This window comes from Elephantulus edwardii, unplaced genomic scaffold (assembly GCF_000299155.1).
Source record: "Elephantulus edwardii isolate Elephantulus edwardi_28Jun2011 unplaced genomic scaffold, EleEdw1.0 scaffold00286, whole genome shotgun sequence".
Lineage (NCBI taxonomy): Eukaryota > Metazoa > Chordata > Mammalia > Macroscelidea > Macroscelididae > Elephantulus > Elephantulus edwardii.
Window position 1 is genome coordinate 2,053,573 of NW_006400036.1, and position 15,387 is coordinate 2,068,959.

Consider the following 15,387-nt stretch of genomic DNA (forward strand, 5'->3'; position numbering starts at 1 on the left):
CACACACACACACACACACACACACACACACACACACACACACACGCACGCCCTTGCAGACCACCACAGTGGGCAGGGCTGTGGAGAGGTGGGGCTGAGCTGGGAAGAAATGAAGATGTGAGGTGGGGCTTTCCTTTGCAGGGACAGAGAAAGGACAGAGAGTCTTCCTAACTCTTCTGAGAACATGGTTCGAGTCAGAACAGTTCCTGGCAGAGCAAGTACCTTTGGTGACTCCCATTTCCCTGGAAGTCAGCCACTGTTTTTAGAGGGGTCACTCCTCTGTGGATGGAACGGGCCCCACCTGAGCCTGGGAAAGGAGGGCTACCCGAGGTGTTTCCTTAATAGCAAGGTAGAGCAATCGGAAGCTCCAGCCCCTGAGAACGAGGCAGATGCTGGCTTCTCACAGGCAGGGCCAGCTGGAGGCCCTCCGAGTGACAAGGAAGGCCCAGCCTGTCCTGCCTCTGGGTCATCAGGCAGCGACAGGCAGCCCGGGAGACTCAAATGGTTTCAGATGGGCGTTAGGAGAGCCAGGCCTCGCCCTGCACTGCCAGGAATCCACCCTGGGACATGGACTGGGGCCACGGGTGGCCCATCCATAAGCAGGGAAGCCTATGCGCGCTCGGGTCACTTCCAATCCATCAGCCGATGGCTTGCTTCCATTTTGGCTCCAGAGAAAGCAGGGTGGTGGCCTGCCCGCTGGACCACCACTCCCACTTCAACTGTTCACTTTTGTGCCGTGGCCAAGAGGACAAGCAAACTACTTATGCTCACATCTACGACTGCCTTGTCTTAGCACGGGACCTGCTGCGCTGGGCCAAGTTCTTTTTGTTGAGACTTGGTTTGTCAGTGAAGAAAAGCACGCCCTGGGATTCAGAGACTGAACTGTGTGTCCTCCAAAATTACCTGCCAACTTGACTGGGCCCTGGCTTTCAGTTCTTTGTGATCTGATGTAGCTGCCCTCCGTTTTGGGATGTGCCATAAGCCTTAGCCCCTGCCTACAGCTAATGCTGTTATGTGCCACTGAGTCGCCTGTGACTCATAGCGACCCTACGTACAATAGCCCTAAAACCTAATCTATCCTGTGCCAATCTTATTGTGTCTGACACACCTATCCCCATTACCACAGTCAATGAATCAATCCATCTCATCGAGGGTCTTCCTCTCTTGCACTGTCCCTCCACCCTCCCAAGAATGACATCCCTCTCCAAGGACTGATATTGCCTTGCACCATGTCCAAAGTCTATCATATGAAGCTTCAGAATCCTTGCCTCCAAAGAGTAGACTGGTCTCACTCTATCTAAGACAAATTTGTTCTCCTAGCAGTCTATGGTATATTCAATACTGTTTTTCAGCACCACAGCTCAAAGGCATCAATTCTCCTATCATCCCTAGTCATTGTCCAGCTTTCTGATGCATATCAAGTAATTGCAGACTGGCCTTGATCAGGTGCACCTTAGTCTCCAGACTGACACTGTTGCTTCTCAGTACTTTGGAAAGGTCTCTGACAACAGATTTTCCCAGTGTGACTTGTCTTTTAATTTCCTGGCTGCTGGTACCAAGAGTGTTGATTTTTGGAGCGAAGCAAACGAAAGCTGTTAACAATCTCAATCTTTTCACCATCTATCATGATGCTGCCAATTGAGCCAGTGGTGAGAATCTTGATCTTCTTGATGTTGAGATTCAATCCATACTGAAGGCTTTATTTCTTGATCTTGTGCAGCAAGTGCTTCAGGTCCTCCTCAGTTTCAACAAGCAGGGTTGTGTCATCTGCATAGTGTAGATTGTTGAGGAATCTTCCTGCATTCCTGATGCCACATTTATCCTCATAGGGCTCAGACTCCGGGATAATCTGTTCTGCATACACACTGAAAAGGTATGGAGATAGGATATATCCCTGGCATAAACCCTTTTCAATTTTAAACCAAGTATTTCCTTACTCTGTTCTGATGACTGCCTCCTGGTCCAAGCATAAGCACAATCAAGTGTTCTGGGATTTTCATTCTTCTCAGAATTAGCCACAGTTTATCATGATCCACACAGTCAAATGTCTTTGCATATTCAATGAAACACAGATAGACATTCCTCTGGTAGGGTTAATAAGGCAGGATTATGTTAAAGAGGGTTAAAAAGTTATCACCTTTACTTGGTCACAGCCCAGCACCTTTCACCTTATAAGGGATAAAAGCAAAGAGAAGCAAGCAGAGGCAGGGAGACTTTAGTGCCCCCAAGAAAGAACAGTGGAGAAGGCCCATCAGAAGTGGAATTCACATGCTGAGAACTTACTTAACCTAGGAGAAGACTGGTCTTGATATATGAGAGCTCCAAGGAGAAGCAGGGCCACAGGTGTTGAAAGGAGCCAAGGGCCTTCCTCCCGAGCCACGAGTGAAAGACTTTCCCTACAGCTGGTAACTTGAATTTGGACTTCTAGTCTTCTAAACAATGAGAGAGTAAATTCCCATTTGTTGGAGTATGCACTTGAATTTCCCATAGAACCATACTAACCCACTAACCATAGTCAGTGGGACTAAATAGCACTGGGCCTCCTAAGAACCCCAGCAAAGCAAACTTAGACATGCATGGAGCCAAAGAGCCAAGTCCACTGCCATCAAGTCAATTCTGACTCCTGGTGACTCCATGTACGGTAAGGCAGAATCGCTCCAAAGAGTTTTCAAGTCATGAGGTTTGTTCATCCATGTAATCACTGATGGGCATTTGAGTCGTTTCTAGTGATTATGCACAATGTTGCTATCACGTCAACTCAGGACTGAGGAGTTGGAAAGACTCACAGCTGACCCTCTGGCAGGTTTTTAGAGGCTGTAAACTGCTTGGAAGGAAAGTGCTCATTTTCCTTCCACGGAGAAGGTGGTGGATTTGAACTGCCTGCCTTTGGGTTAGCAGTGCAACCACTGAACCTGCAGGCCACCGGAGCTCCCTAATGTTGCTGTACACAGTGGTATTTCAGGGTTTTGCATTAATATAGGCAGTGACCAGTTCATACACTATGTGCGTCCTCTAAATTACATGTGTTACTAAGTCAGGATCCGCAGTATACAGCTCTTGTTTTCTGCTGTTGTTATGTGCTAATTGAGTTGGATGTGACGAATCGGGACCCTGCTGTATCCTGTGCCATCCTCATCATCTCCAATACCTGAGCCCACTGTCATGGTCACTGTGTTAATCCACTGTGTCAAGGGCTTCCTCGCCTACGTTGATTCTCTAGTTCTCCAAGCAGAGGTCAAGTTTAATAAAGATCGTATTTAGTCTTAGTTTAGTGCAAGATATGCCCTGAAGTCTTTTAAGTGATTTTAAAGCTATACACACAGCAAGAGTACATGATTGTGATGAAGAATCTGTTGCAAGTAGAAGTTGGTTCAATCGTGTAAAAATGTGAGAAAATTCACAGAACATTAAAGGGCAAGTACAAACTGTGTTGTCTATAGATTGGATGGTGTAAGCCATGGACTGCATGTATAAATTTTCATTTTTCCGTATACATTTAACATTATATGAAACTGCCTCATGGTTTTCTGAGGTACTGTCTGTTCTGTACTCTCACCAACAATGGGTGAGAGTTCCTGCTGTCCATAGCCTTTCCAGTGCTTGGAAACATCAGTGTATATATATTTATTTATTTTAATTATTTTACACATTCTCATAGATGTGTATTTCTCTCCCATTGTGGTATTGATTTGCATTTCTTTAGTAACAAATGAGCAAGGATACCAGTTTAAAGACTAAGGAGAACTTGATCCAAGTCATGGTATTTTCAATTGCTTCTTATGCATGTGAAAGTCAGACAACAAATAAGATGACAGAAAAAGAACCGATGCTTTCAAATTGTGGTGTTAGAAAAGAGTATTGCATATCCCATGGACCATCAAAAGAACAAATAAGTTTATCTTAGAAGTGGACCCAGGGTGCTACTTCTAGGCAAGGAGAGTGAAACTTCATCTCACACGCTTGGGCATGTTGTCAAGAAGGCAGTCTTTGGAAGAAGGTATTGTGCTGGGGAAGGTGGAGGGCCAGAGTATGCGACTGCAACAATGGGCTTGAGCGCATGGGAGAGCCTGAGGACAGTGCACAATAGGATAAGGCATGCATGGATATGTTTGGATGGTGGTTCTGGTTTCTTTAGGATCTATTCCCAGTAGTGGCATTGCTGGGTCGACTAGTATTTCTAATGTCAATTTTTTGAGAAAGCGTCAAACAGCCTTTCATAGTGGTTGCACCATTTTACTCCCACCAACAGTGAATAAGCCAACCTCGCGAGCATTTGTTGCTTGCTGCTCTGTAAATGGTTAAAAATCACAATTTAAAAAAAGAAAAGAACTGGACAGAGCTCCACTCTGTTGTTCATAGGATTGCTGTAAGATAGAGTCAATTCAATGGCATCTAACAACAACAGTAACAAATGATGTCTCTATTATTTCCTTTTCCAAGTGTTTGACCAAGTATTCTGCCCATTTCTAATTGAGTTGTTGAGCTTTGCTGGCCTACCCCCGTAGCATGTTGCACTGCTAGCTGAGCTTCTCCAGCAGTCTGAATCCAGCAGGGGCTCTGGGTCAGGGAGATGGGCATTTTCCTCTGGTTGTGATTTACAGCTTTGGAAATATAATGGAGAGCTACTGTGAGTTGGAACCAAACAGATGGCAGTGAGTTTGAGGCTTTTAAAAAAACTAAGTTGTTTGTTTTCCTCTTGTTGAATTCTGAAAGCTCTTTATATATTCTGGAACCTCAGATATATGCAAATAGTTATTGCTCTGGAATGCTAACCAATAGGGTGGATGGAGGCTCAAGTCCCCGCAGAGACACCTTGAATGAATGGCCTAGTTTTGAGGCTTGGAAGAAATCGGCCTTGCTAACCCTGTGAAGAACAGAGCTACTTTGAAACACGTGGAGTTGTCATGAGTCAGAAGACTTGACTCTATTGCAACTGGATGACATATCCTGGACTCACGTCCTTCGTCCAACATCTGATCGACAAACATTTTTTCCCCACCTGTGGTCTGTCTTGCAGAAAGGGCTACTTGAAAAGCAATCCAGACAATGTCACTTATGTCACACTCCCAGTGACTGTCAGTGCTTTTTATAGAGGGCACACCTCCTGTCCAGCCTTGAGGGAGTGGACTGCCTTCCCTCCACTTTCACAGGCACTCCCCTCCTTTACCTCCCTTCAGACCACAGGCCCACAGGCACTTCTGCTTCCAGACTTTCCCACTGGTCATTCCCTCTATCTAGAATGTTCTTCCTTCAGCTTCCTCATGGCTGTTGAATTCTCACTCTCCTGTTCCTCTCTCAATCACCCTTTCCTCAGAGAAGTCCTCCCTCAATATCAAACAGAGACTGACTCCTTTATGAGCAAATATTCCGTTAAAGTAACTCCCAGATCCTGTAATTATCTTGACATTATTCTCTTCTTTCTTTATTGTCAAACTCCCTCCAGCAAACAAATTCCAAGGGAGCACATCTATTTTAGTCACTGCTGGAACCCTAGGACTTAGCGCATGCTCTTGTTGTTGTTACGTGCCGTCACGTTGAAGCTAACTTATATGCTAGCCCTCTAGAGGGTTTTCAGAGGCAGTAAATCACAGGGGAGGAGATCGCCTCTCCTTCTCCCTCAGAGCAGCTGGTGGGTGGGTTTGAACCACATACCTTTGGGTTGGTCATGCAGGACTTTAACCACCACACCACCAGAGCTCCATTAGCATATGTTAGGTGCCCATTATGTGTGGAATCAATGAACAAACAGCCTCTTTATCCATCAGAAATAACTCAGGGTAGGTCTGCTGCCCTTTCCATGGGGGAAAAGCCATTCCAATTACACTGTGCATCTGGAGGAAGGGATATGGAGCAAGCAAGTGAGGTAATCCCTCATATCCTCGGTCATCTGCAACCTCAACTACATAACACTCTCCACTCTTCAATCCTCCATGCTAATGAGGAAGCAAGGATAATGCAAATCCACAGATAATCCACAGACTTCGTGTCAGCTGTCTGTGTCAACCTCCTCCACTGCTACGCTTCCCCCCTCCCCAGCAGTTGCTAACAAGGCACAAAAGAATAAATGTTTTAAGCTGCACGACCTCTCCTTTCCCCTGCCACTTCTGGATCAAGGTGCAGACAGCAGGAAGTGAAGGGGGAGGGCAGCTGTAATCCTGAACTGGGTTATTTGACCCTCCGTGAGCTAGTTAACTAGAGTCTTCCTGCACCTGTTTCACAGCTGAGGCGAAGGCGCAGGTCGTGCAGATGTTCCCAGAGTCGGAGTGTGTGTGTGTGTGTGTGTGTGTGTGTGTGTGTGTGTGCGCGCGCGCACATGTCTGTATCTGTATGCATGTGTGTGTGCATACATGCCTGTGTCCCTATGTCTATATACATGTATCTGTATGTATGTCTGTGCATGTCCTCACGCCTGTTATTTATCTATGTACGTTGTGTTTTTTGTATCTTTATGTGTGACTTTATGTCTGCGCGCATCCACACGTGTCTGGGTATATGTGATGTGACTATGTGTATGCATGTGTCTTTACGCCTGTATGTTATGCTTTTGCACAGGATGATTGTATGTGGATATGCTGGTAAGCACGTGTATGTGCATATGTATGTCTGCGTCTATACATGTGGCTTCTCTATGCATATGTGTATGTGTCTGCATGCATGGTTGTATCTTTATGTTTCTATCTACACATGCTGTGTGTGTGTGTGTGTGTGTGTGTGTGTGTGTGTTGGCATGCTCACTCAGAACTAAAGACCTCACTACAGGAGATTCAGAGCAATCAGGCCTTAAGCCACAGGGTGATGGGGGAAGCAGTAGCCCCTGCTTTTGGCTTCCCGCCCAGGCTTATCAGAAGCCCCTGGATGCTGTCCTGCGCCTCTCAGCATCATGTCTGGATGTGCAGGAACCCCCGCCCATCCCACCTCTAGCCAGGGCTGGCCAAGCAGCTGCAGGATGCTCATCTCGCTGGCCAACTTGTGATTTTTGCTCCCTAAGCGTGTAAATCCTTTATCAAGAGTGTGCAATGGTATTAGGTCGAATCCCTGGGCTCAGCCTGGTCCTGTGGGAACTGGCCTCACAGCACACCTTGTGACCAAGTCCTTCAGTTATGGGTAAGTGGCAGTTCTCTTGAACACTGAATTGTCACATTTGCGCGTGTGCTGGCAGTCAACAGTAAACAGTATGGGTATTATACTGTCGCCCTCTCCTGAGAAAATAAACAGTAACATTTAGGAGTACAGGCTATGATGGCTAACCAAGAACTTTTTCTGTGCCACCTCATTTGATCAGCATTGTAATCAGCCCAGGAGGCATACAGATCTATGATTATCTCCAGTTTCAGATGAGAAAACAGACTTCTAGGAGTAAGCCATCTTTCCTGGAAGTGAAATTGAATTTGGGTCTGAGTAACTAACTCCCAGTTTCACGTTTTGAAAAGCTCTTCACCCCCGTCTGGGGCACTCCATGAAGCAAACACACACACTGCCTCCCAAGGGAAATGTCCTTTGCTCTCCTGGGCTCAGACTGGGCCCAGTCACTTGTAGGGATGCTACTAGAGGCCAGGAGGCTCCTCTTCTCCAGCGCAAGGGGCTCCCAGAACCTCCTGCATAGAATCCAGGGATGAGACAGGGCCCAAAGGGTGAGGAGACTGACACCCAGGGACAAAGGCCCTGGCCCTGGCTGGACCCGGAAGATTCTGACTCAGAGTGCTGACAACACGGGCTGAAGCTCCAGACCGAGGACTCTGCATGTGAAGACGACACAGCAGCACCACCTCTAGCTGGCACCTGCTCTCTGAGTTCTCTGTCATTGAGCCACGAACCTCACTGCTCCAGGAAGCTGTTCCACTGAACAGTGTACTTGTAGGATGGCGAATATTTTAAAAGAATATGCAGAGTGTGGAGTGTCGGAGCCAGAGGGACTATAAATTTGGATGCATTTTTACATATGTGGAGACAGACGTCCAGAGAAGTCATATGACTTGCCCAGCGCCCCACTAGCTTTAAACATGGAGTCAGATCTAGAGACCAGGCTACTACTACTCTTGGGGGGAACTGGAAAGAGATTCCCAGCACAGCTAGCGCTCCCACCAGTTTTCTCCTGACTGCACGATCAGAGGTTGTCTTGGTTTTAACTGCACCAACATAGCCCAGCCCTGCGGTCATGGTCTCTGTTTCCTGAGCTGGGACTTTGCCAGACCCTGAGCATCTTGCTGCAAAAGATGACCAGCCCCTTCTCTATAGACTCAGAAAGTTATGAAGAAACTAGAAATGTTCCAGGGCATCACATCATGAAAGGGCCTTGTGGCATGAAATGCACGTAGGCCTTTCTAGGTTGTGTGACCACTACCTGTTGTTGTTATGTAACATTAAGTCAGAACCAACTAATAGCTGACTCTTCAGCTGGTTTATAGAGGCAGTAAACAGCATGGGAGGGGACTGCTCAGCTGTGGAGCAGCTGGTAGATTGGAAGGTTCGGCCTTTGGGTGCAAGTCCTTATTCACTGGGGCACCAGCGTTCCCTTTGACTCCCCTAAAGTCAGAAAGGATGGTCCCAGGTACTATACCTAAACCTTACCTGTGCAGTCCTAAACTTGTAGATGATCAAATCCTCAAATCCACACACACATCCCCGTACCTGCATGTGCCCACATATACATACGTGAGTACATATGACACATATGACACACAGACACATGCACACTACACATGTACACACACCATGCACACATATGCTTACACTCACACACACAGATAGCGTCGAGTATCTGCACCTGATTTGGACACTTGAAACACCAGGCTGCACCAGAGGGGCTCCCAGCCCTGCCCAGCAAGACATCAAGGTATAAACGCCATGCTTTTCATCAAAGAGTCATGAAAGTATTTAAACTCATTGCTAATACATCTCTTGCCTTTACTGATATTACTATGAGCCGCTCAACAGCTTCACTTCAACTACAGTAATTTTCAAACCTGGGAACACATCAGAAGAGCTAAGAGTCCCTGGGTCTCACCTAGAAGAAGTTTAGTAAGGGTTGGGGTAGCCAGGGATCATCTTTTAAAATTAAAACTGTGATGTGAGTGAACGTTTACAAAGCACACTGGACTTCCACTCCATCATTCATACATGTTTTGTTTTGTAGCATTAATTACAACACCCACAATTAAATCCAACTCCTTCCACTTCCTCCCTATAATTCTTACTTCCACTAATCCTTCCACTCTACCTATCTTCTGGCCTATAGATCCTTGGGTAAATGCTACTCTTTTGACCCTCTGCGATTGGTTTATTCTGAGGAGTGCCTCCCTCCCTGCTCTTGGTGATCACCTTATAGGTCTATTGTGTGGCTGAAAGTTGAGCCATGCTGGGGAGTTTTGTTCCAGGTGGCATTGCTATTTTAAAATCTCCCCAGCTCAAGCACAGGCTGAGATCTACTGTGACGGTTAGAGGCATGTGCTGATAACATTATGACGTGAAGGGCAAAAGGAGCCAGGATGAGCATGGAGAGACGGCCCTCTGGGGCCACAGGGGCACGCTGGGCTTCCTCTCTCCCACTCAGGCCTGGACAGATGTGTAAGGAGGAAGGGCTAGGTGAATCGCACAAGTACACACTGTCAAAATCAGAGAAGACATTCAGACGGCACATGCTTCTGACTGCCTTCTTAGGGCGTGGGCATCATCTTAGCAGCCGTCCCTCCACTGTTAACTGTACACTAGATGGGAACTGGCAGGGCCTTGGAGGAGCAGGCTGCCCCGGGAGGGGGACCGAACACGGGCCTTTTGTGCAGGTGCTGGGTGGAGGTGGTTCTTAATGTCTTCCTTCCCATCTCAATTCGGCTCACGAGAGATTTGGGAATGTCTTTATCCATCACAGACGGTTTGGGAGGATGATAAATTAGTGTGGTTTTCAATGGAGACAAGGCTGAAAGGGTTAAACGGCCACGTCTATAGACTGTGAGCCTCCAAAGTCCATAGAGAAGGCAAACAGCAAACAAAACCTCCTCTCTTTTGACAGATTCCAGGACGACGATCATTCACAAACCTTTCTACGGAGAGAAGGGAGGATTTATCTCCTCTGACTGGGTCTGGAAGGCCAGCCCACTCCATAATGAGGCCTTCCTGGCGCTGTGAAATCGCGCTGAATGGCGAGGAGTGCAGCCGCCTGTTCGCCGGGCATGTTTATCACGCCCTTTGTGCGGCAGCAACACGGCCCTGGTTTGGGTATAAACCCGGGGTGGGGAGAAAGGACTCAACAAGTTTGTTGCTATGAGACTTCATAACTGAGGGCTCCCAAATAACGTCTGGAATCTGATGCTCTTGCTCTAGCTGTTTCTCGTCAGGGTCCACTCTGACTCTAAGCAAACTCAACAAGGCCTTGAGCCAGCTGGTCTCCGGCTGGGGTGTGGGGTGTCCTTGGGGCTCCCTGGATAGGCTGAAGGATCATCCCCAAGAATCCGCAGAGGCAAATGCCAACTTGGGAGTCCAGAGCCACTGCCCATTATCTCCTATCTCCTTGAAATTTGTCTCAAACAGCAGAGAGACGCAGCTTTCACTTGAGGCCCATATGAGAATTATTCAAGAGGTTTGGGCCTGGGCCTACTCCTTTGCCACAGGATTTTGCTGTCTTTATCTCAGAGACCAAGATACTAACATCCTCCACCAGAGGTACCCATTCCTTTAAAGCATTCATTCAGCCCAGGAGGGCAGGGCAGAGTACCCTGTGGCAGCGTAAGAACGTCTAAAGCTGGCTCAGTCAATATCTCAAGGTCTCTCTGTTGGATAGGGATTGTGCCCTGGAGGGTGGGGGGAGACATAGAATCCAAAGTTCCTACGTTCCCAAAGGTGGTAACACCAAAACAAGGAGAGCCGAGGAAGAGGAAGATCTAGAACTCTCAGGAGATGGCAGGATTTTCCAGGTGTATTTTTCTCACCAATTAGATAACAGATTATCTTTTTAATGTTTTTCCTCACCAATCACTTAGCAGGCTCTTTTGAGTAAGGCTTTTTCTCAGCCAATTAGAGGTAGGGCTGCTCAGTTGTTGCTTTTCTTCACCAATCAGGTGGCAGAATCCTGAAGGCATTGTCTTCCCTTACCAGTCAGGTAGTTCTGAAGGCCTCGCCCTTTCCTGCAACTTTTCCTTGACAGGGAGGTGAGTAACGCCCTTCTGGAAAAATCCACGCTTAGGCGTTCTCCTGTGGGTTCTTCTCCCAGCATTCCCATAAAAGCTGGGGCAGGAACTGGGAGGGAAGACCCAGTAACATAGTCACAGCGGTCAAAGACAAAACAAGACCTCCTCTTCTGCCACAGCTGTCCCTCTGGAAACCAGCAAAAGGCGGCGGAGCATTTCAATTCTGTTAACCAGGGTAGCAGAGGATGACCTCACAGGCTCCCAGGACCCTGTGGCTTCCTGGCATCTCCTATTCTGAACACTGAGAGGAAAAGCATGTCCCCTGCTCCTCACCTAGCAACAGTGGAGAATATGTGGGGGGACAAGTGTCCTGTGATCTTGACCCTGTGCACTCCTGTCTCTATATGGTTTGCTTGCTTTAAGGCAGAAGCAGGGAAGACAGCAACAGTCCAACAGCAGCCTAGAACGATCTGCTCAGGACAACTGCCTCTGCTGAGGAGAATGTCTTTGCCAAACCCTCAAGGAATCTATGTTCAAGCCAATCATTTACATGACCCTGGCATCAATTTTCTCCAAAAGAGAGGTAGTGGACACTTTGGGCCAGGCACCATCACTGATGAGGGGGAAAGGGTTTAGTCCCTCTTCACGCGCATTTCTCTGGTCCCACTGGCTAGGCAATCTTCCCGTCCAGTGGCTCAATTTCCTGTGGATCCTCACCTGCTCAGCTGTTCTCTGCAAGGGAAGTGGTCCACTACCTCGATGCTCAAAGAGCTCTTGGCAACTGGCAGAGGCAACCTCAAGTCTGCCGATCTGAAAGGGGTGCTTGCTAATCTCCTGGGAGCCATGCTACTCAGCTCTGTTCATTCTGAATTGAAAGGACTTTTGAAGGACACATCCTGGGGATCCAGTTTTATTGGGAGAAGTGTCCCAGGGAAGCTTGGATGGCAGCCTATACAGTCAGTTGCACAAGGTCCCTGCCTCAGTACTGCAGGCACTCGGTTTAAGTTCTGCTGTTGTGATTCTGGAAATTTTAGCAATTGCTGCACAGGGAGGGCCTTACACAACACTCAGTCTATCCTGCACACAAGTGCCCTCCCTCTGGTGGATTTCCTCCTCAGAAGACGAGACTCTGCTTCATCTAAAGGCCCAGTGGTGTCCACAGAAGGGCGTCTACTGCAGTCACCATTGTTGTTACTGGCTGTGGTCCAGCTGGCCCCAGTCTCATGTTAACTGCACGCATGACAGAACAAAATGCTGCCGAGTCTGGGGCCATCTTCACAGTCACTCATGTCTGAGTCCATCGTTGTGGCCACTTTGGGGCAGACAAGAGTCTGCTGTGATTCATAGGGCATTCAAGGCTAATTTTCAACAATAGATTGCCAGAACTTTCTTCCTCATCTTAAGTCTGGAGACCCCTCTGTAACCTGTTCAGCATCAAAGCATCAAAGTTTCCACTGACAGAAGCAGAGGCTGTGCGCTAGGTGCCTTGGCTGGGAATCAAACCCTGGTCTTCCACATGCAGGGCATGGGTTCTGTCACTCAACATCTGGGCCTAATGTCTGCATAGTATGGGTCTCTCCTGCGGTAGGGTCCACAAGGCTTACATAATGGTCCCCTACCCGCCCCACCCGCCCACCCCATGCTAGCTTGTGGCCTGAAAGTGCTCTGAGAGAAATACCATCTCAGGAAGTGGTGTCTGCAGCAGACCTTGGTCTTACGCATTCTAAACCAGGAGAGGCTTGGTTCCTGAAATCCCAAAAGCTCACGGGAAGTGTCTCCCGACACCAAAAAGACCAAACTCATTTCTACTGAGTTGATTCTAACTCATAGTGACCCCTGGGTTTCATAACAGGCATGTTCCACCGGATCTTCTTGGCTGTAACCCTGAGAGAGCTCTGGTGGCCTAGTGGTAAGAAGCTGCACTGCCAACCCAAAGACATATGGTTCAAATCCACCAGCTGCTCTGAGGGAGAAGATGGGTAAGCTCCTCTCGTGTGATTTACTGCCTCTACAAACTCCCTGAAGGTTCAGCTATGAGTTGGTTCCAACTCAGTAGTACATAACAACAATCTTTATAGAAGCAGACTGCCAGGCCATCCTTAAATGGTGGTGTTCCCATTCCATTGGCCCCTGAGTCATCTGCCCACTGCTTCCTATTTGATGGTGGGAAACAGACAAACCGCTCAAAGTCAGAGCATTAGTACTTGCTCCAATGAACGAAAATAGTCTCCCGTCTCTCTCTCTCTTTTTTTTTTGTCCTGAGAAGGAAACCTATTTGCAGATGGATTAAACGTTCCTTCTGCCACCCTACCCCCTGAAGCTGCCGACCTGGCTACAACTGTGTGTGTCTATGCCGGGGTGGGGGTGGCACACACATCCAAAGAAGCGCGTGGGTCCGGTAAAGGGAGCCCATTGTCCCCACACTAAGCTGGTGAACCTGACTCCGGGCTCTTCTGGAATGCAGCACACCTGTGCGGGTGAGGCGGGGGCGGGGCGGGAGCCTGCACCTCAGCAGGGATCACACCTTCTCCTCTGAGCCAGGTCTCCAGGCCCCCTTTGTTTTGGCTTGCACCTCCAAATACGGGGTGGGGGAGGGAGGGAGAGAGAGAGAGTGTGTGAGAGAGAGAGAGAGATAGTTTCAGTTCACGTCCATAGGAGGAGGACAGTGGGAAGCCATGAAGCTGATGTTGGGGCGCACTGCCTGGCCCCCACACCCCCCTTCCTGCCCCGCCCACCTTTGCAGGCCTTCCGGTGGGTGATGGGCTTGCCCATGTCGCGGTAGTAGCCCTCCTTGCAGTAGTGGCAGTGGCGGCCGGCTGTGCTGTGGCGGCAGTTGAGGCAGACGCCCCCGCTCTTGCGTCCAGACAGCTTGTAGAGTTCCATGTTGAAGCGGCAGCGTCGGGCGTGGAGGTTGCAGTTACAGGCTGCAGGGGGAGAGAGAGGGAGAGGCCATCAGCAGAGGGGGGACAGGGACGCGGCAGGGCAGGTGCCTGTGGGAGCCCAGGCACTGTCCCCGCTTCTCCCCACTGCGGGAGCTAGCGCCCAGGTCTGCCACTTCTGCAGATGTCCACAAGGCATCAAGACCACCCAGTTAATGGACAGCCAGCAATTCCTAAGCCACACCGGGCCTGTGCTTCCTTCTCAAACAGAAACTGTTCATTTACCTAGACCCCATTAGTCCCCCCACCTCCCCATACCACGCACACCACATAGATGGGAGGGGACGCTGGACTCTCCCAGTTACACCATACTACTGCCAAGGTGCTATGGACCAAAGTGTGTCCGCCTCAAAAACAGGCCTGAATCCGAGCCCCTGGTACTTGTGAATGTGACCTTATTAGGAAATAAGGCTGATGACAATGCTATCAGTTAAAATGATGAAACTTAAGATCAGAGGAAAGTGGGTCCTGATCCAAACAGGAGAAGAGACAGAAACAGAGGAGGGGTCAGCCACAGGAAGAGGAACATAGGGATGACCAGAAGCTGGGAGGGAAAAGACACAGCCTTTGGAAGAAACATGGCCCTGCTGGTACCTGCACTTGGATCCCTAGACTTCAAAACAGTGAGGCAAGGTGTTTTGATTGCCCAGGGCCACTCCCTTTATGGTACTTTGTCACAGCAGTGCAGAGAAGCCAATATGCAAGACATGGACCTCTACCTTCACACACACTGCCCACTCCTTCAAGGCTCTGGCCACCAGCCTAGAAGCCCTTTTCTCTCCTGCTTGCCCACTGAGGCCTCTCGGGCCCCACAACCACCTTCCCTTCCACATCAACATGGACTATTCCCCCACCACGGGGATGGTCCCCTCCAACGGCTGGTCTGTGTCCTCAATACCACTCTCTTTCAGTTTCCAGTGGTCTCCCTGCCTGCTCAGGTCCCTGGGTGGTGCAAATGGTAAACAGGCTTGGACGTTCAAGTCTACTCAGAATCACCTCAGAAAAAAGCCTTGTTAAGATGCTTGTGAATGGCCTTAGAAACCCTATGGAGCACACATGGAGTGACCAGGCACCACAATCCACTCAGGGACACCTGATTCCAACAACAAATATACAACTAACACATTAATCTACCTTTTCAATAATCCTCACATGCACAATTAAGTGGCATCGTGTTCAACATGCTATGCAATACCATACTCTTTTCCAGGCATTTCCATCCCTGTTAAGAGAAACTCAGTGTACAAAATGATTTAATGTTCAAGAATATGTTGTGGGGAAGGACCACTAGCCTGGCCTTTTGTGGATTCGCACCATGGTCTGTCCTG

At 48.6% G+C, this 15,387-nt stretch overlaps 1 protein-coding gene across 1 annotated transcript in view; it reads right to left on the reverse strand.

Moving 5' to 3' along the window:
- NTN1 (netrin 1) overlaps window positions 1–15,387 on the reverse strand; it is a 254,176-nt gene that overhangs the window by 77,509 nt on the left and 161,280 nt on the right. Inside the window, exon 2 of the mRNA XM_006900501.1 lies at window positions 13,856–14,044. Coding sequence (XP_006900563.1) covers window positions 13,856–14,044 — 189 coding nt within the window. The remainder of the gene's footprint in view (window positions 1–13,855; window positions 14,045–15,387) is intronic.